The following is a 22433-nucleotide window of genomic DNA, read 5'->3' as shown; positions in this document are numbered from 1 at the left end:
ACTTGAATCAGTATCAGAAAAAATTCGGTATCTTTTCTTTTCATCTATTCATATTATATCGAATGGTCGTGTTTTTTGTTTAATAATTTTGTAGTTCTAGGAGCAAAAGGGAAATTGAATAAAACTTGCTGAACAATGTAATAATGTTCCACATTTACAAAAAATCTGTAGGACATTTTGATGTTCATTCACAATTACCGAATGATTTTCTTATGTTAACTCTTGAACGAAACTGTTTAATTCAGATTACCGAGGCGATATCGCAGATGTACCACACTTTATCATTATTGCTCTAGGTCAATCTACACAAACGGATTTCTTAACAATGGATCTATCCGAAACCTTACCATATACCCACATCGCAACCCTAGTCCTACATCTTTGACGAAATAAAATCCGGAGCATTTTTTTGACCGGAGCAAATGTTGGGTCATCGATATCGCTCAACGACCAGTGTCTCGATCGCAACACTTTATAAAGGAAACCTCACCCTCAGAGAGGTATTCTGAGAAATGAGATGTATTTCTTTGATGCACAATATTCCCTACGAAAATATACAAGAGATAGACATTCTTGGCATGATGTGATGCCTTTAAGCATGTCATGGGCGCAGCCATTATCAAGACTTTAAATCAATTACTTTTTAATGTGGAAAAATCATACCTGACAATATAAAACTTATATTGGGTGAAAATATATTACTAGGGAACAATTGTAACTAATTCATTTAAAATACTAAAAGATAGCAGTTGACGAATCTATTTCATTTATGAGGAACCTTCACCCCAGAAGAGCCTCTACTTATTTATGCAATTTGCGTTCTTGCGATTGTAGTACAAAGGATAATAGCAGGTGAATGTAATGTTTCATCTCCACACACACCAAGGAAGGAAGCATCAATAATTTTGAATACATTTATACTTGATTAAAAAATTCATATAGTACGTCACGTTATCCAAAAAATGGTAATGCCCATGTCACCCTTGGAAACTGTATGTTATTTTTGCTGTATGCCTCTCTCATACACTTTGGTGGGGAATCTCGTAGATTAATGGGCAAGAGTATTAATAAATCTCTCAGAATAACTAACGTTATTTTTTGGGGTGTGGTTTCCTTAAAAGGGAAATCCAGCCTTGATAGCAAATTACTGTAAAGGAAAGCCGGATAATCAAAGAATGAAATCAGACACAAAGTGAGAAAGCAATGAATATTTGAAAGATCTAATCATTATAGGTATGGGCTCTTCAACAGGCTTAGTGAGGCTGTGATGTTGTGCTGGACAAATTTCCCATTTATTCCGAAACACGATCCGACTAAAACGTCATGTTTTCAAAAACGTATGACTCAGGAGAGTCCATTTTCTTTAAAGGTTCTGTAATAATATGAAATCCATTACATATTTTGGGTGGTGCCCCGAGGAAGAAGGCAATTTAGGACTTTGGTGGAAAATCTTGTAGATTAATGGGCTAGAGAATTCAATAAATCTCTCAGAATAACTGAAGTTATTTTTTATTGGGCTGTAGTTTACTTAAAGGGAATCCAGCCATGATAGCAAACTACTATAAAGGAAAGCCGGATAATCAAAGAATTAAACTTGTAAAAGTTAGAATGATATCAGACACAAAATGAGAAAGCAATTAATATTTGGAAGTTCTAATCAGAATGTATGGGCTCTTCAAACAGGCTGAATCGGGCTGTGATGTAGCGCTGGACAAATTTCCCATTTATTCCGAAACACAATCTGAGTAAAAGTTCATGTTTTCAAAAACGTATGACTCAGGAGAGTCTTTTCTTGTAATAATATGAAATTCATTACATATTTTGAGTAGTGCCCCAAGGGAGAAGGCAATTAAAGAAGAAAACAGAAAGTAATGATATTTTCCTACACGACAAACGGGAGAGTTATCCCCGACTACGTCATAATCTACTGACCACACTGCCAATTTGAGATTCGCAAAGACTTTATAGTGATTTCATATTTCAAACACTCATAACTTTTTCATTATCGGTTCGATTTATTTCAAACTTTCGTAATTATGTGTATCTTATCTATCTTACAAGGGTAGGATTGCCCTTTAAATTCATACAATCTTGCACAGAAACTCGTGCACACACATACACACACCCGCACACACACACACACACGCACATGTCCTTCGGTTTATACAGATATGTTGCATGTGTGAGTTTAACGTGCTTGCCACGATGAACGTTATTTTACACTTTTCATTAATTGTTTGATATTCTTCACAATTTTACAACAGCTTATAAAAGTTCGCCTCTTCACTATTTATCAAACAAATTCAAAGAAGTATGACAATTTTTTTTTTTTTTAATCTTATTCATTTATTTATTTATTTATTTTTGTTGGGGGCATACGAATACTATAAATCGACTTTTCACAATTAATTGCTGGATTATAATTTTAAGTCATGATTTGGGGGTATTTTCTCACCGCTTCCCCAAAAATTCCTGCGTTATACTTAGTTTACATGTAGGTATTACAATCTAGTAAAATGCGATAACATGTTATATATTAATTGCTGCCATGATTTATGTTGTTAATTGGCTTTGACTTCACGCCTTTATTAATACATTTCCTTTACATCCAAGACTGTCGCCTTCTGCTCCTTTAGTCAATTTATTGTCGCACTTGGTTCTTAAAAAATATTCAAGAAATATATTGCAGTTAATGTTCGAAATGAGTGTGTGTATTTCATAGCAGGGGCGGATCTAGGGGGAGAGGATGCCCCCCCCCTCCCGCTGGCCAAAAAACAAGTTTAAAAAGATGGTAACGTTAATTTTACCTTGTTAAAAGCAAAACCAAACATGCCCCCCCCCCTCCCCTGGCAACAAAAAAATGTTGAGGAAAGAAGAGGAATCTTCACTCCCCCCTCGTTGAGCCCCCCCCCCCCCTCCAAAAGAAAATTTAGTGCTTAACCACCACCCCCCCCCCCCCTCCCCCTCACACGGTATAGAGGGTCGAGCTGGGGAGAATAGCAATGCTAGTAAACGTAGGTGGAGCTGTTGCAAAACAAGAGTTTGATATAATGGAGTATATATATTTTTGTTTGTGAAAATGTAGATGTGTGTTTATGTAAGGATGCAACCACATCCATGCAGGGTACATTCCTGGAAATAGGTTCGAAAAAACTTGAGTTAAAAATCACATACAATCCCTAGAACATTACAAATCAATGTGTTTTATAAATATAATTTGTTTGTTTGTTTTTCGTAGGAAGGAGGATCGTCATCACTTATTCTCCAAACATCATTAATACTGCACCCACAACAAAAAGTGGGTCATTTGACACATTTAAGCATAATTTTCGTGAGTCAGGTGTAAATTGACTCATTAGTAACAACCAATGAGTCTCTATTGACTCATTTATAATTCACCAGTGTGTCAATCATGAGCTGACGCATTTGCAAAATGCTTCGACTGACTCACATGGTCGTAAAAAATGAGTCAAGATCGACGTAAGAGCATTTTAGAAGAAAAAAGTGAGTCAACTTGAAAGTGAGGCTGTATGCATGCGCGCGCATGCTTTCGTGACGTCATCCAAAATGCGCATTCTCGAGCCATATTTGAATTCCCGATCGACGACGCGACGTCGCCATCTTATATCTTGGATTCAGAAGAGTTTTGACTGCAGCTAGTGAAAAATTGGTACGCATAATTATTCATATGGTTTTAAACGATGATTTTTATGACTGGATTCGTGGGCTGAATCTTCTGATTATTATACAAATGATGCATGCGTTCATATTACGATATCCGCACTCGAGTTGATGAGGCTGTGTGTAACTTAACTATCACTATGAACATGACTGACAATGAGAGCGGACAAAATATACAGTTCCTCAGGTAGACAAAGGAACATCCCTTCACTGCTATTATGTAAAAATGTGTAGAACAGGTGTCACATGCATATTCACCTTTTTACATAATAGCTGTGAAGGGATGTTCCTTTGTCTACCTGAGGAACTGTATATTTTGTCTGCTCTCATTGTCAGTCATGTTCATAGTGTATAGATTCTACCGTATCGCACGAAGCCGTGTCGAATGAAAACATGCATGATCTTGCATCATTGTTTTATACAACGAAACTCCTAGATCCTTGTTATTTGATGTAAAACGAATTAATTCAAGATTGTTTCGTGACAGTATGGGTGACAAATAAATCTCAAGTTAAGGCTTAATTTAGTGCGTACAAAGTAGATTTTTCAGATTCGGGTAGCGGGACCACCGATTACATCGCTAAAATGTGATATTTTAGGATATATTTTCCATTGCAAATGTGGACAGTGACTCTGGCATGGTATGGTATGTGTGTGATAGGCCTAGGGAGTAGGGGGGTCTATGTCATGATGCACCCACAACAAAAAGTGAGTCACCCTTACTCAAATTGATGAGTCACTGGTTTGTCCGTACAGCGAAACACTTGAAGGATCATGTGAGTCACTATGACTCGATACAAATGAGTCTTGTATCGAGTCATAGTGACTCACATGATCCTTCAAGTGTTTCGCTGTACGGACAAACCAGTGACTCATCAATTTGAGTAAGGGTGACTCACTTTTTGTTGTGGGTGTGGCCGTCAAAGATGCGTCGGTTTATTTAAATTTCATTGGCTCCGTTTGATGTTAATGTGACTATGATTTAAAGAGGAACAGGACGTGACCGTCATTGAGTGTTAGATTGCTTCATGAGCTAGACCCTGAATGTTTTTATGTTTATAAGTGTGCAATGAACAAATACCATGAGGTTAATGTACAAAGCCTCTAAAAAAATCATAAGATTCGTTCAATAAAGATGAACTATGACATTATTGACACACGCCTAATGAAATATTGTATCTGTTTATATAAATTGTTAACATCAACAAAATAACATATATTTATGGTTATACTTAGCATGGTTCAATATGATTTTGAATAAAAATATGGCACTTTTTAATCAGTACATTTATCTCTTCAGTGTTTATTTATTTTATTGATGCCCATCTGTACTTTTCTAAAGAAAGACGGTTTTGTTAAATCGACTTTCTCTTACCATTAAAGAAACATGCATGTAGCCGTCATCATTCAACCATAATGCAGTCTAGGTTACAAATCAGCGAATAGATTTATCTCTGATTGAATGTAATTTCTTTATATTCAATTGAAGACAAAAACAGAAATGGATCAAAATAGATCAATCCTGAGTGAAGTGGAGCCCCAAGAAAAGCAAAGACTTGACCGGTTTTGAGCTCCAGTATGATAAGCACAAATGTGGTCCCTTTTGGCGCAAAACAGCAGAGATAGGAGAAAATAATTGACAAAAAGAAACTGGAAACAGAGGGAAAGAGAGAAAGAATGAGAGAGAGAGAGAGAGAGCCGGGGGATAAGGCAAGAGTCATCCGCTTCTCACGGTACATGAATAAACCGAAATACGGGGGTTTCACAAAGAGGTCCACAAGACCATCGATAGTAGGGACTTTTAGATTGAGTGGACGAGAACGACGTGAATGTCCACTGGTCATGCGTGTATATGGCAAGCAGTTTTAGCATTTATTCCTATTTATTGATATCAAGAATAACCATCGTTTTACAACAGGAAATCATTTCTTGATATCAATAATTGAATTTTTGATATCAAGCAATAGGAATAAATGTTAAAACGGCTTGTCATGGACACGCATGATCAGTGGCCGTTCACGCCGTTCTCGTCCACTCAATCTAAAAGTCCCTATTGTTCCTAAAGGGATGACAAAGTGTTGTTTACTCCCGTGATTTATTTATAATGTTTGAATTGTGTACCAAAATACAAATGGTAAAGCTGATGTTATCAATATAAATGTAAATCCTGTCGCTCGGGCGAATATTTTGATAGCAACCCCATCATATGGAAACGTTGTATCACCCACTCAATCTTACTAGCGTGCATAAAATAAAATAGCATTTTTGTATGAAAAAGCGAAGTTTTCAAAAAAGTGCGTTTCATTCCAGCGTTGGGGTGCCCGGGAGTCACTTGGGTTACCTTTCAAAAAGTATAATATAACAGCGTAATATGCACTTTCTCTGTCCTTTTTTCAGAAAAAATAGTAATCCAGCACAATGTCGTCTCTTTTTACATTGGAGATGAGCAAAATAGCGAGTTTCAATTGGCACTTCGGCCGCTCTCGCAAAGTCCTCACTCCATTGTGGGCAGGCGGCTTTGGAGTGAGCGGCTGATGAATATATACTAGTCGTTAGCTTGTTTCTGATATTAAAATTGTTTTGATTGATTGTATATTTTTGTCGAAATTTACTCATTCACATAATGGAACTACCAGTCAGATGAAGCCAGTGGCCCGTGACCACAGAACTATACGCAGAAGGCTTAGTTGGCGTATAGTTCCCAAATACTGCCAGTAACACAATAGAGAAACTTCACGTGCTTGGTCATATTTATTTCGCCAATAACTTCGTACATACTTAGGCCTACAATTCTCTGTTACCAGTTTCAGTGCACTTTATATACCGGGTTCTCCTTTGAAATTAAATGTCTACCTTGAAGACCAATTTGCGTTTTGTTTTTTTTACTAAATTAAACCCCATCGTCAATCATGATCAGACTGGATGATATTTTGGTGCAGATCGGCGAGTTCGGGCCTTATCAGAAGAGGGTTTTTGCCATTGTCTGTATGATTTGTTTTACCGCTTCATGGCAGTCAATGGTCGCCGTTTTCATGGGGGCATCAGTGGACCACTGGTGTGCGGTGAGTCTTGATGTTGATTCTTAAGTTCACCGAACTTGGAGTGCTGATTGCAATTGATAAGTACTTCTTCTGTACTATGTGATTTGTCAACAAATGTGGGCATCCAGCCACTTGTATCCTGCCCATAATCATGCACATATTTTGAATGTCCTAAATGTTTAAAAATTCAAGAATTCCTGGGGCTCTCCCACTGCACCGTATCCGTAGAGATAGAAGTGGTTCCCAATACAACCTTTTGTTGTATAAAATTGGAGATAGTGTGAGTTTTATCACTGAACGGTATCAAAATACATTCATGCACCTTACTCTGTACAAAGTATCATAATGACATTCTGGGGTATATCCCAACTGCTTAACTAGCCTTCTATTGACTGGTATTGACAATCAATTGATACTTGAGGTTTTAGGAAACTGTACCATGTCATATGTGGTTGTCAACATTGTTGCTAATACTAATCTTGTTTAGAAATGAAATAAAAACAGATAAAAGTTATATCTTGTTGAGGGAATCAATATTTTGTTTAGATATACATGTATCAATATTAAACACTTACATTACGAAGTACCGGTGTCACGAATACCAGTGTCCTAAAGACTTTTTGTTACACTGGCGTACTTTATCCATACGGACTGCACACATGGTCGCGCTTCTTGTGTTTACAGTCTTTTCCTCCTAGAAATCCAAGGATTATCATAATTTTATGCAGGAAGAAGTCACAGATTTAGAATGATATCCTGACAAAAAGTATACACCAAATCCGGCACATGGAAATTCTCCTTTTTTCCAGCTTTTCAGGGGCACATCCCCCCTCAGACTCCCCCTGTCCGCACAAACGCGCCGCTAAATAATAATAATATCTTCTCAATAATTGGGCGCCCCCGACTGCTGGGTCTGCCCCTGCCGGGTACTTCATGAAACACTAAGCCTACGCCTTAAATCCAAATGCAACCCTAACTCGCATGATGTTTGACCTTTCTTGTCAGACAAGGACCAAATCTGGACCAATTCTGGACTAAACCCCGGACCGAATCGAGTATCGAGCACTTCATTACACCCTAAGCCTAAGCCTAAATCCAATTGCAACCCTAACTCCCTTTCCGATCTTGCCAGCTAGACCCAGATGCCGGGGAACAAGCGAACACAAACTTGTGTAGTTTCATCATTTTTCCAACTGCAAGAATACAACAACAAAAAACGCGAAAACACGCATTAGCAAACTTAAAGAGAAGGTTGAGTTCTGGGAAGAGGTGAAAAATAATTTGTGAGCATTACTCTTTCTTATTATGCAAGCGTGGAAGAACATTAGTTAAGACATGTTCCCTGAAAAGCATGTCTCTTCAAATGCCTTCATATTCTAAATATGCATGTAACATCGTAAAAATCGGGGGGCCGGTTTTTTACGCCACGTGTTCGTGTAGTCCCATATACATCTTTCTGTGCAAGTATTTGTAACTTTACCAAGACTTGGCCAAATTTCTTATCATTTTGATGATACCAGAACCTTGCAATACACACAAATTCTTATATGCTAGATGATCAACCTTTTCTGGTCGGTTCCACACCGTTTCTTTCTCAATGCAATCGCATGACCATAACTCAACTTTATCTTTAATGTTGTCGAAGATTGTAAATCATGGATTAAATAACGGGAAATTTAGACATGCACAAATCAGCGCATTATCCTAAAATATTGAGTTTTTGTCAGGATCTGATTTTTCTCTTACTAACTCTGGCACACAAATTATAGGAAGGATGGAGTACTAAGTTTGAAAAGTTATTTGATGCACTATCCTCAATACAATCCTCATATAAAGTTTATAAATTACACTGAAATTCTGCCGGTAATTTAATATTTTGTGGTAAAAGTGAAACTGGTGCCTGACCTCCTAAATTTCCCACAGTGGAAGCGTTGCTCGGAGCATGGAACTTCAAACCCAAGTGGAATGTTACCCATCCCATTGTGACGCTTTAGAACTCACGAATGCGTTTGAATAAATTACAAGAGTTTCCGCTCCTTTCTTACACATCCTTGCTAACAAGAAGGTCATTGGTTACCTGCTTATTTTATACCATGAGACCGGTAGTGAAATGAATCAGTAATAATATAGAAAGATAATACTATATAGGTCAGCATAATTCTAGTCCCATCTCTCACATCTATTCATCTATATAAATAACCATATTATTATTATTATTATCTGTCTGTCTTTTTTTTTTTTGTCTGTGTTTCAGTCCTGTTGCTCGTTGTATTTTCCTGTTTCTTTCGTTTATAGCCATTATTTAGTAGTCAGTAGATTTTATTTTATTATACTTATTTATGTTTATATTTTATCAGTTGTTTAGTTAGTTTAGTTTGTCAGCACTTAAATGTATACATTATTCTTATCTGACGAGTTTTGTTTTTTTATTCATAAGCTACTCATGAGGGACCTTAAATCCACAAGCCTTGCTTTCAACCAAGGTCACCTCATCTTTCTTTTGTAACGCCATATTCTGTAAACTTGTTATATTCATGTCATATTTGTAAAGTGTGTTATGATAGAAAGATAAATAAAACTTGAAACTTGAAACTTGAAACTTGAAACTTGAAAGAGAGAGAGAGAGAGAGAGAGATGCATATTAAAAGAGAAATATAGGATTGTGATGATGAAATGAAATTGGATCTCAACGTTACTGGTAACTTTGTCTCAGATTCTGAAACAAAATCCTGGATTAATTAGCTTATGTTGCAATGATTATTATAAACATTTTAGGTCAGTCGGGAACTCCGTGACTTTTAGAAGCCGATCGCCTATCTGATTATCAAGATATTGATGATTGGAAATCGAAACCAAATTTTGCGTTTGCCAAACGGTTTTCATAACACAACAGTCTATTGGGGAAAACGAGTAAAGGTAGAACCGGTCACTCAAAGATTATTACTTTTTTGAGGCACTTCTTGATCATTTTGAAGTGAGATATTTTAAGGGCTTCAATATTACACAACATCACACACACTGGTAGCATGTAGGGACGTGCATCTCAGATTTAACATTGTTAAACGATGCCTTTAACTATCGTTCTATATATACCCCCCATGATATTGTATTTATTGATTTAAAATTTGTCTCTTGTTTTGACAGGGGAGCAATTCCAACTTTAAATATTTGCTTTGACCACTTTGCTCGTTATCTGGCGCGTACGCAGCAATCAAGCAACGATTTCTTAATCGTTTGACAATCGTTCGCCTTTGCTGCTCTTCAATACATGACAAGCAGTATAAAATATTTTGTCAAGGACAAATGATAAATTCGTTTAACAGTTGATTCCCCTCTGTTGATTGTTCGGATTATTTGGCGGGGAGAGACAGAAGTGACCGGTCTCACGCTTAAAGGGATAGTTGGGTTCTGTTTTCAGACAGCAAAAGCCTTCAAAGTGCATGGTTATTGCTCTGATTCTTATCTATTTCTAGTTTCTAGTGCCCTTTTAGAACCTAAAATTGATGTGAAGGTAATTTAAGACCCCAACATGTGTGAAATTTAGCCAATACGATCATACCAATACAGCTCCACTTTAAAAAAAATACGGTGATCGTTAATTAATTATTTAATTAAAAATAACAAAACATGGGCCGGCTGGTTGTGCGTAATAAAACCTACACGAAAATGCCTACAAAAAAGCCAACATCGGCAATGGCTGAAAGACGACGTAAAAGGCGCTATTTCGTTTTTTCAACGTTTTTTTTCTTCTTCAAATTTTCCAATATTTGTGGTAGTACACAAGTATTATAAATCGTTATATTTATGGATATTTCAACTGATTTTGATCATACAAATATGATTTTGTCATTTAAATTGTATGTTCTTTCAAATTTTAAACTCATTTTTTCATTTTCTCACACACAAAAATATTTTTGAGTAACGACCTCTGCAACAGAACTCAACTATCCCTTTAACGACGTTGTATTTAATATTATTCTTATTTATTTATCGTCTCTACGATGCTCTTTGAATAAAAAACAGCTTATATTGTTAGGCTTCCTGGAAGAAATTCTGTTAAGAATTGTTTGGTTGCACTCTGTAAATTATGATAATATGTTTGATCTTGTTTTCAATAACAAAATCAAACACATGCTAAAATCTACTGGGTCCAATATTAGTTTGTTTTAACAATAAACACAAATGAGGTGCTATTCGATGTGGCGTACACATAGCAATCACATGGTAGATATTGATTATCAGTACCGGATCTAATAAATTAAAGAGAACTGAATTTGATTCCGGGCCATAGGCTACCCCCCCCCCCCCCCCCCCACTCTCTCTCTCTCTCTCTCTCTCTCTCTCTCTCTCTCTCTTTTGCCATTGCCCTTCCTTTCCCTCGCCCTTTTCCTTTTTGCCACGGAGTATGTTCATGTAATTAAACAACACTAATCACATTAAAATATGTCGTTGGCTCCTGGCATCACATTATAAACTCCTCCGATAAAACTTTGTAAGACAAGCTTACGTTAAGAGCAAAATCATTGACATCAAATATTGCAAAAACATGAAATCCTTTCTAAACTAATTAGGATATGCCCCCATTGTAAAACTGACATAGAGAATGAAATACACTTCCCAACAAAATGTACAAAATTAAAAGATTTTAGATTCAAAATTTACTCTAAACTTAACAATATAGTACATGACTTTCAAAATCTACACGACGATGAGAAATTTAAACTAATGATGTCCAATGATGAAACCAACATGAATGCAATATAATATTTGGAATAAACGAATTGTACGACAAACGAAAAGAACTACTGAAAAATAATGAATCAACATAAAAATACACATTACACCCCCCCCCCCCTTCTTCCGCCTTAATTTTGTCTATGTGTATGTATGTATAAATATATACAAAGTTTAAGTATTGTATTTTGACCACGTAATCTTACATTTATCATTTACATTTTTGTTTATCTTTATACATACACTGTTTGGATTTAAATCAATACAGTTTTAATTGAATTGTAATGTGCATGTGGAGGCGCGTATGCAGGGGGTGGGATGTTTTGGGGGTTAACCCCCCCCCCCCCCCCTCAACTTTTTTCTTTCTTTTTGCTCAAGGGGGGATGTGTGTGCTGAGTAGAAATCCCCCCCCCCCCCTCCTCACTGAGCGAAATATTGATCGACGCGATTTTCCCATTTCAGGGGGCAAACAATTTTGTTAAAATAATGCTCAACCCCCCCCCCCCCACACACACACACACACACAGACACTCAGCTAAATAGCTAAATATTGGTCGGTGCGATTTTCATTTTTTTTTTTTTTTTGGCGGGGGGGGGGCAAAAAAGGAAAAAACAAATTATTGTTCAATATCCCCCCCCCCCCCGAGCAAATATCGGTCGGCGCAATTTTCAATTTACAAACACTCTCCTTGTAAAAATCCTGCATACGCCACTGCTCGTTATATATGTATAAAATAAAAAATACGTTTGTATAACATATACACACATATAGATAATGGAACATGAATAAATTAGGCTTAAAGCAAAAGAAAGGGGAAAAGAACGAAAACGAATGAAAGAAGCAGAAAATAATTGATAAGAAATTACGTTGGGTGTACCTGTGGTAGGGCATTGCAGTACTATTACATCTATAAACATGCTATATGCACGCTAGCTTACATCGTCTTGTATAACCCCTGAATCCTACCGTCGATATTGTTTATTGATTTGTTTATTTATATATTGGTTTGTTTGTTTGTTTCGACCTATTTTGTGGTTGAATCTTTTCCTCGAAATTACTGAATAAACCTCTCATTCGGTGCCAGGTGCCGCAATGGGACAATTTCAACTGCAGCGCGGCCGGTCTCAGCGAACAAACATGCATGCTCGCCATGAAGAACGCAAGCATCCCTGCCAACTACACGAACGACCACCAACTCGTCTATGAGCAATGCGTGAAATACAACGTGTCTGGGGAGGCTTTCAGTCCGGAAATCGACCCGGTCCACGACCCCGGCTTGCCGACATCACAAGTCATTGAATGCGACAGTGGATGGGTGTACGAAAAAAGTCAATACAAATCGTCCATAATCACAGATGTAAGCTATTTCCCCAATTATATATACCCAAACGCGCTCACGTGGCATACTGAATATAAGAGAGGGGGTTGATTTTGATTTTTTATGAAATTTATTTTCTTCTGCATCCATGTATTAGGTTTTTCGATAACAATAATAATATTAAGAATAATAAATAATTTTCTGACAATGAATCATAAATAAGCAAATACATATATGTATAAATTGTTATTTAAAACAAAGAAATGGTAAACAGACAATACTATTAAGCAGAAATGGATAAGTAATTTTAAAATACAAATGTGTATGATGGTGATCTTGACAATGCAGATGAGGTTGACAAAAATATTGGATAAGACCATCGACCAGTCTGCGAACTTACGAACGGTCTACGAACACTGGTTTCGTACGGCCTTCTAAAGAAGATCTTACGAAATGGTCTGAATATCGTTCGTAAGGCGTTCGTAGCAGTTCGTAATGGTATTTGTGACCAAGGCATTAGTAAAAAGACGCCTCGTGTGCAATGGACATCGGTTCGTTGTGTTTTATGTACATAAAATTACTCATTAATTTACTCATTATACATATGATGTTACATTTGCTTCAGTTTGACCTGGTATGTGGAATGGAAGATCAGACTCAAATACCCCAGTCGGCTTACTACGGCGGTTACCTAGCTGGCTCAATAATCAACGGAACATTGGGAGATATGTAAGTAAGCAAAGCGGTTTAAAGGCGGGGGAGGTCGTCCTTCATTGTTTATTCTGTTGTGGTTTGGTTTCGGGGTTTTCGTGGTGGAAAGCCACCCCACAAAATACTTCATTGGTACTTTCTGACTGAAATTAGCCTACATGTACATATCATTCCTAGCGGCACGTTTGCCTAAAATATGTGATCACAAGTTGTGATCATGATGATTTTTGCTTTATCTTATGTATGTTTGAAGGGTTGGACGATGGTGGATACTAATGGCAATGATGTTTGTCCGGCTTATCGCGGGTACAGCTATAGCATTCTCACCCAACTGGTGGGTCTTCACTTTCCTGCGGTTCTTCCAGGGATACGCTGCTGTCTCTATCTACATCATTGCCTTCATTGTAGGTAAGAGATTAAGAACAATGTGGTACCCCATCTCACCCACTCCCCTTTCTCCCCTCTCCATCTCCACTCCTCTCTCTCTCTCTCTTTCTCTCTCCTTTTCTCCCCCGTTCCTTCCCTCCGCCTCTATTCCTCTCTCACTCTATCCCTATTTGACTTTTGCAGTCCTTTCATACAACTACCATTTTTGTAGATTTTACGCATTCATAACTTTGTGTTATACCTTCTTTATATCCTTTACTTTAGTAACAAATTATTAGTCATGTTTGATATGTTTGTATATGCTTTCTGGACCTCGTGTCAGACCAGTGATGTTGTGCCTGGAACAGCTGAGTCTGGGTTATCCAGCCGTTTCCTTCATACTTATGAATATACTTGTATTGTATGTTTGTTTTTAATCAAACTGAAAATAACTACTACTACTACTATTTCCTCTCTACCATTTCTTTTCTGTCCTATTTATATGTGTATTACTCACTTTTCTATTCAGACTTATTCAATCAAATCTTTAGCCGACCTTTATAAAACAATTTACAATTAAAATATACAATACTAATGGTAAGGATCACTATGAAGCAGAACTATGCTTGTTATTGGAGCCCTGTAACAACCAAAATAAAAGAACAAGATAATGAACATAAATAATACAAAGTAAAAGACTTGCGTCAAACAACCACAAACATAGTACACACCAACACACACACGCACACATTTTAAAGAAGGTATCGCAGAAAGAATAGAAAGGAGCGAAGGAAAGAAATAAAAGTAGAAGAAACAAATCGAAAGAGAAGTACCTATACTCAACCATGGACACATTCGTTGATAAAATACCTATTTTGTACATCGATTTAAACCTGTTAATTGTAGAACTGGATCTTAGGTCATGATTCAATGAATTTCATTTGCGTACCCAAACAAACGATATAAATGTTATAAAATGAAATTGAACGAAAAAGTGGGTGATGTAAGTTTTGACTTTGACGAGAGGGGTATTTGTGAATAGAAGAATTTGTTTGGAACATTTTAACAAGAAAGATGGTATAAGATTTTCATGAAATTTAAACCTAAATATGGATGTATTTAGTTTGATCAAATCAAATACAGGAATATCAGTAGTGGTAGACTTGGAGACAAATAATGAATATTCTTCACCTAACTTTCTCTCTCTGTCTCTCTCTCTGTCTCTCTCTCTCTCTCTCACACACACACACTCTTGTCCTTTTATCATTTTATTTTATTATTCTATTCTTTAACTACTTCTCGCCGTGACCTTCTCTCCCCTCAGACTTTAAACATGGTGAATGTTTATATTGTCTGCTGATGAGTAGATAGCTGTTAGTTTAGGATATGGTGATGAGGGCTTGTTGATCTTGTGCCGAAAGCTATTGTCTAGAAAGAATAAGATTATCGTTTTCAGAATTTATATTCAACACTCAAACAATTAAACATAAATAACCCAATACCGAGTTTCAGAAATACAAATTTTAGTTCATCAGGCAAGGCGATGAAGAGATGGCATTATGGTACAAAGCTCCTAATATATTATTTCCATATTTTTCTTCCTCTATTCTCTAGGAATCGAGTTCGTCGGGCCATCGAAACGTAACATCACCGGTATTATCTTATCTATCCCTTATGCTCTCGGCTACATTTGCCTCGCGGGCATTGCCTACTTCGTACCATACTGGAGGACTTTAGAACTGATTTGCGTCTCCCCGGCACTTATCTACATTGGCTTGATGTTGTAAGAGAATTTATAGAATCATTACTCTTTTATATCTCTAAATCTGTAATGTGGTGTCTACTTCGGTTGTATGTAGACGACTGCATCTCATGAGACTCATCATCGTTTAACATGGTTTGAAGAAAAGCATTAATCTCTTTTTGTTTGTGCCGACGATTAGATTAAATATAAACACAGGAACTTAAACATTTCACTGTCATTAGCGGTTTGAAACACCTTTCATTCACTTTTTGTAAACTAGCTAGGAGCACAAAAGGCATTCAAAAGAAAGATTCCATTCGAAAATTCAAATTCATTAAGGAGAAACATATGTAGCATTTCGTTTATTCAGATCTGATCAGTCCAAGGTTTCTAATGATTCCCTTTTTTTAAATTCAAAGTGTATTTTTCAATTAAGTGTTATAATGTCATGATTATAGTATTTGTAATGTTCACATGCACTTGGACTCAACAGCATCCAGGTTAATTCGAATTAACATGTTATGAATTGACTGCCCATTCGCGAATTTGAATGTCCACCTTTCGGCAATTGCCGACGAATTTGAATAGATATTGGCACACGCAGTAGACGGAATTAATTTTAATGATGGCAGTGTTCAAATCCTATATTCGATACTCGAAATCGAATGATTGAACCTTTGAAGTGTACTCTTTACTGACAGTTTCCGACAAAAATGTTGTTTGCGTCAGATTGAATGAACGTTTTATCATATGGACTGAAAGAGCTGCGAAAAGTTTATTAGGACGGCTACCATGTTAAGGCGCGCCAGAACTTGAAAATGTCTTCCCAACTGGTACCCATTTTACTTCTCCTGGGTGGAGAGTGGGATTTATTGATTAATGTCTTTCCAGAGGACAGAAATGCCGTGACAGGTTTTCAAACCTCGTACCTTGTGCTACTTAGTCAGGGAACTAAACTTCTGTACCTTCATCTCACAAATCTATTTGTTGGTTTGTGTTCTCCTGCCAGCTTTCTTCCTGAGTCGGTGCGCTGGCAAATATCGATGGGAAAGTATGACAAGGCGGAGAAGACTCTAGTGAAGATTGCCAACTCTAACAACAAGCCACTTTCAAGTCCATTCTTCAGCAGTGATTTCAGGAAAGAACAAGTTAGTACGTAGAATACCGAAAGAGACCCCCCCCCCCACAAAGGCATATCCAGAAAACAATAAACAGGGTTAGGGATCCTTTCTAGATATTTTTAGATAGGAGGGCAAGGAAGGAGCAAGAGGGTGAGGGGAGAAGTAGGAGCAGGAGCAGGATGAGCAGGAGAAGGAGGAACATAAGTAGAGTAGAGTAGGAGGAGAAGATGAAAAGACTTTGAAGGCTCACCGTGCTGTAGACACGTTTTAGGGGTTTGTGTGTGTGGGTGCTAACTTGAAGTGAAGTGAAAATTAAGACGACAAAAAAATATTGTATTTTTCATAACGGCTCCCCTCCCCTCCCCCTCACCTTCCTCACTCCCTCTGCCCACCCCTCCTCACCACCGCCTCCGATGAAAAAAGGGATACCTGCTAATTTTGTGGTAAGGACAAAGAAAAACCAATTCCCAGAAACCTTTTTAAAAGTTTTTTAAAAACTCCGTTTGTCCTAACATAAAATCTGCTTCATAATATACTTAGAACAGCTTTTAGTCAGTTTCTCTGACTCAATCATCACAGACATGACAGATTCAAATTAGTTTTCAGTTGGACAGTTTAATGCTCTGTAACATTTAGGAAACGTGTTCATTATTCTTTTCAGTATAATCATTTAAATCATGATTATCATAATTATTATTATCATTTTAATTATGATTACAAGTATTATTATTGTTATCACCATTATTGTAATCATTATTATTACTGTAATCAATATTAAGCACATTATAATTATTGTTAATATTATAAGTATTATTGTTATTTTTATTATTATTATTATTATTACTATACCTATTCGTATAGGAGGCCGCACCGAAGGAGAAACGAGCTACAGGAATAAATCTATTCTGCCTGCCTCGAGTGAGACTAACTACCATCATTCTTATCTTTAACTGGTGTGTTCTATTAAATTTAAACTTCTAATAACGAGTTAGCATAAGATTAAAAATATTTATATGGAAATGTTATTATAATTATAATTATGATTATTATTATATATTTTGTTAATTATTATCATATTATAATCATTATTAATATTGTAATTATTATTACACTTGTTGTTAATATTTCAATACAGTTGCAAGCTACGATTGCATTTAAAGCTGCATAAGAAATATAGGCCTTTATATGGTATGATATCAAATGATATTTCCGGCTACCTCGACTCGAAAATGAGGATATTCTGTCATATCGTTCTATATCAATTCTGTGTTTAGACATCACTTAAACGACCGACAGGTCTTATGTTAGGCACTGTGTCCAGAATATATCGCCATAAAGACTTCCCTCGCCCTCCAGATATGAGGGCAACCTGGCATGTTTTCCGGTGGAGCAACCAATTGCGCTATCTGAGAGACCTGTAAACACATTAATTTGTAATTTAACCTATAAATCTGGTGGCAGTAATTTATGATGCAATAAACATGGACACTGGCTACTTTGTGGCTTTCATATTATTATTCTTCTTTGTTGTTTTATATTTCATCAGGATGGTGAATGCCATGGTGTACCACGGACTATCAATAAACACCTCCAACCTCGGTGTCAACGACTACGTCGCCTTCGCAGTGTCAGGAGCCATCGAAATCCCCGCTTTCCTTCTCGCTGTGTTCGACGTAGAGATCAAGTTTATTGGACGAAGGATTAGTCTCAGTGCGTGCATGTTGGTCGGCGGTTTCGCTTGCCTCTTTACAACTTTCATACGTAAGATAATAAAATTTTAAAGGATGGAACTGTTGCTTGAGGTTCTGACACCCATTCTTCTCCTCTCCTCCTTACCCATCCCTACCCATTTCTTTCTCTCTCTCTCTCTCTCTCTCTCCCTACCTCTGTCTGTCTGTCTCTCTCTCTCTCTTTGCCTCTCTATCTCTTTTTTCCCCCTCCCTCTACCCTCAACAAATCTAAATCGATCAAAGCAATAGTGAAAACTGTGGCAGCTCATGTATTTAAAAAATAGGGACAGCTTATTGTGCATGTATGCTATTGCAGTTGACAAACAAAAAATAGATAATCAAAAGTTAACGTGAACGCCCCTTTCCCATAAGTATGCACTATTTGAACATTAAAACTGCAAAAAAGATGGCAACATCATTTAGCAACGTTTTTCCATCCACCCATTTATCAGGACTTGAACAAAAGTCTGTCAATTCCCCTATCAGCGATCACTTTCAACAACGTATTTTTTTATTTCTATTCATTTTTTCTGTTGTCTTCTTTCTTTCTCTTAATAATGTTCATAGCACGCGGAGCAGCACTCACATCAGTTGCAATGATTGGTAAATTTGGAATTTCGGCATCTTTCACCATCCTGTATTTGTACACCGCTGAGCTGTACCCAACCAAAATCAGGTAAAGCTTGTGTACACGGTTTTCATAATAGTGTACTCAATTAATTTCGTTGACACGGTTAAGATATAAATAGCATCAGCTTTAGAAATTAAAAAAAATATATAAATATCGAACATTGAATTTTAAAAAGATGAATGAATAATTAAATCAATGAATAATTTAATGAAACAAATGATAGATAATAGATAATAATACATAAGTATACTAAGCAAAACCATTCCAGTCAAACTTTTATCCAAAATTATTTACGACTCAAAGAAATAATTAGGTAAAAGGGGTGCCTAGAACACCACGCATTTGCAACAAACAATAAGACAATAATGCAGAGGCGGCGGAGCGACTTCCAAAGTGAGGGGGGGGGGGCACCATAGAAAAAGAGCACTTTCTGGAGAAAAAAGGGTACCTAAAAAACGAATCTCAAAGCGAAAATATACAATTGTTTAGACATTGGTATATACACCTCATAATTTGATTACATTATCAGGGATGGTTTCAATATTATTTTGTTTCTCTTTATACATCGTATAAAATATTACTTAAGCATCATATCTTGCAGTTAGGCGTGATGGTCGAAAAAAAATCATTTGCGAGCGAGCACAGTGAGCGAGGAAACAAATTAGGATTTCTTAGGTCGCAGTTCAAAAACTACATCTTATAAAGAGGAAAACCCTAATCCTCATCGGGTTATAAATAAGCACATTCTCATAACAGCAGACTGAAAACACCTTTGATAAGTAACATAATTATAACATCTATAAATGTGAGCGAGCATAGGGGATATTGCTCTTTAATAGTCGCTTGAAATTAGGGGCACGTGAGGAAAAGGGGACACTTATCGAAGGGATAAGACACTTATAGAAATAAAAGGAGCACGTGTCAAAGTAAAAAAGGATAATTATCAGAGGTGAAAAGGGGCACTTATCGCATCTGAAAAGGGGCACTGACCATATATGAAAAGAGGCACTTATGAGAATGAAAAAGGGGCACGTGTCAAAATAAACAGGACTGTTATTAGAGATGAAAAGAACATTTATCATTAGAAAAAGGGGCAATTGTCACAATAAAACGAGTATCTCTCATAATTGAATAGGATCAATTACGAGACATGAAACAAAAGTGAAAAGGGGCGCTTCTCGTACCCGAAAAAGGGACACTTACTAGAGATTAAAAAGGGCACTTATTAGAATGGAAAATGGACACATATTACAAAGGAAACTGGGAACTTGTCATGGAAAAGAGGTTTGTGTTAAAAATAAAAGGGGCACATATCAGAGGTGGAAAGGGAAGGAGCACTTTTAAAAATTAATAGGGACACTTTTTTTAAATTAATAGGGGCACTTATCAAAGTAAAGGGGCACTTTTTATATAAAAAGGGGCGCTTCTTACAAAGTTAAAGGGGCACTTTTCCTATGTAAAAAGGAGCACTTTTGGGGAACTTGAAAAAGTGGGGGCACTGTGCCCTTCCCTCTGCCCCCTTCCCACCGAGCGCGCCGCATTTGCAATAATGTGATACCATTAACCCTAATAATGCCGGGGGGGGGGGCCATAATGGCCCTCCCTCCACGATTTTTCTGATTGTTCGAGAACGCACATGGATGACGCTCCGCCGCTCACTGACTTTTTTCTTTCGAGCCTTGCGCATCTTTAAAAAAAATAATGAAAATCGGACCTACAGTTACAAGGTCACGTGACATTTTGTCTTTGCATGTCAGCCAGAAAATCGCTAATTTTTGTGATTTGTGTACAAAACTTTAAATATGGAAATGTCATTTTTCCTAAAAATAGATAAAACATTGGTAATTGGGTCATGTTTAAAGTGTAGTAGGGGTCAAAATAGTTGAATTGTAGTAAAAAATGAAATTAAACAACAAACACAATACAGTACATAAGTTAAAAAAACAATGAAATACAGTCCAGATATCTTCTCAAAACAAAAGATAACATAAGGAATAAGCTGGCTCTTCCAATTTTTTTTGTCGTATTATCATTTCAAATGGTCTAATGAATATATGTGGTGAAAAAGAATGCTTAAATATGAATAATATATGATTTATAGGTCAAATTGTGATTTATGACCTTATTTGCATAAATTACCATAAATATGCAAATGAGTAAATTTTTCAAAAAATTGAAATTATCATAGTATCCTATACACTTGCCATGCGTGCAAACTTTGGCAGAGATCGGCCGTTTCACGGCCGAGATCTTAAGGGGGGCCATAATGCCCCCTCCCCCCGGCCGTATTAAGACCTCAAATAGCCGGGCCTTTTTAGGGTTAAGACTCTTGAGTTACGGTAGAATGGAGAAAAAAAAGCTTTCAAATTTGTTATCGGATGTTTGAGCAATTGAAGTTCAAAAGGGCAATTTCGACATTCAAAATGGTTTCAAGTCACTTATCTTTTCGAATCATTTGGAAACTTCATGAATATTGGGCGACTTCAAAAATATGATGACATAAGTCTGTTCATGTTTTATGAAATCATTTCCTTGTGAAACATAGGAGCGTGGCCATGGGAACCTGCTCGATGTTTGCACGTATCTCCGGCATCATGGCGCCCCTTATACTCACACTGGCCTGGATTTGGACTCCACTACCCCTCGTCATCTATGGGTCCGTCACAGTGATCGCTGGCCTCCTGACTCTCTTCCTCCCCGAAACATTAGGCCAGATTGCCAGAAGCTCCCCGAAACGATCGAAGAAGGCGAAAATTATGGAATGTATGTAAACTATTGTTCTAGCTAATCTATTCACACACCCCTTTCTCACTCTCTGTCTTTCTCTCCTGCCTGCATGCTTCATTGACTCCTCCTACCCTCCATCTCAGTTCTCCCTCCCTCTACTTCCTCTAGCCTCCCTATCCCCAACCCAGTGGCGTACCTGGGATACTCCGTCAGGGGGGGGGGGGCAAGCGACCGAAACAAACAAAAAAGGCGATGCTAATTTTCACTTCTGGCGAGCGAGCGAGCAAAACAAAATCTTTAAGTAACGTTTGGTATATAAACTGGTATTGTTGCAAGTTGGGGTGGGAACATTCACTTGTTAGCGACGTTAATTTAATTTTTTTGCAAACGAGTGTAGCGAGCAAGAAAAAAATCACTTCTTTTTTAAGATTTGCCACTTAAACTTGGTTCAATTGTCCCATGCAGGGCGCGGGAACAATATTGTGTTTAGGGTGATTTTATACCCATTTTAGCTAGCGAGCGAAAATACATCTTTCTCTCAATGAATTGCTATATAAAATTTGTTTCATTGTTGCAGGTAGGGGGTGGGCACAATCGTGTTTAAGGCAATGTCAATCCCATTTTGGCG

General features: G+C 37.1%; 1 protein-coding gene across 1 annotated transcript; it reads left to right on the top strand.

Annotated features, from left to right (window-relative positions):
* Positions 1-6489: 6489 nt before the first annotated feature.
* On the top strand, positions 6490-21792 carry LOC115919229 (organic cation transporter protein-like; the record flags this gene model as incomplete). The annotated part of the gene is made up of 10 exons (XM_030972506.1): positions 6490-6743; positions 12542-12814; positions 13401-13504; positions 13740-13894; positions 15467-15635; positions 16606-16744; positions 17579-17670; positions 18264-18478; positions 19015-19123; positions 21624-21792. Coding segments are annotated over exons 1-10 (1578 nt in total), but the record flags the coding sequence as incomplete, so codon positions are not given.
* Between the last annotated feature and the right edge of the window lie 641 nt (positions 21793-22433).

This window comes from Strongylocentrotus purpuratus, unplaced genomic scaffold (genome assembly GCF_000002235.5).
Source record: "Strongylocentrotus purpuratus isolate Spur 01 unplaced genomic scaffold, Spur_5.0 spur5_contig_863, whole genome shotgun sequence".
NCBI classification, from domain to species: Eukaryota; Metazoa; Echinodermata; class Echinoidea; order Camarodonta; family Strongylocentrotidae; genus Strongylocentrotus; species Strongylocentrotus purpuratus.
Note: the sequence above shows the minus strand (reverse complement) of the source record. Positions and strands in the feature narration are given on the sequence as shown.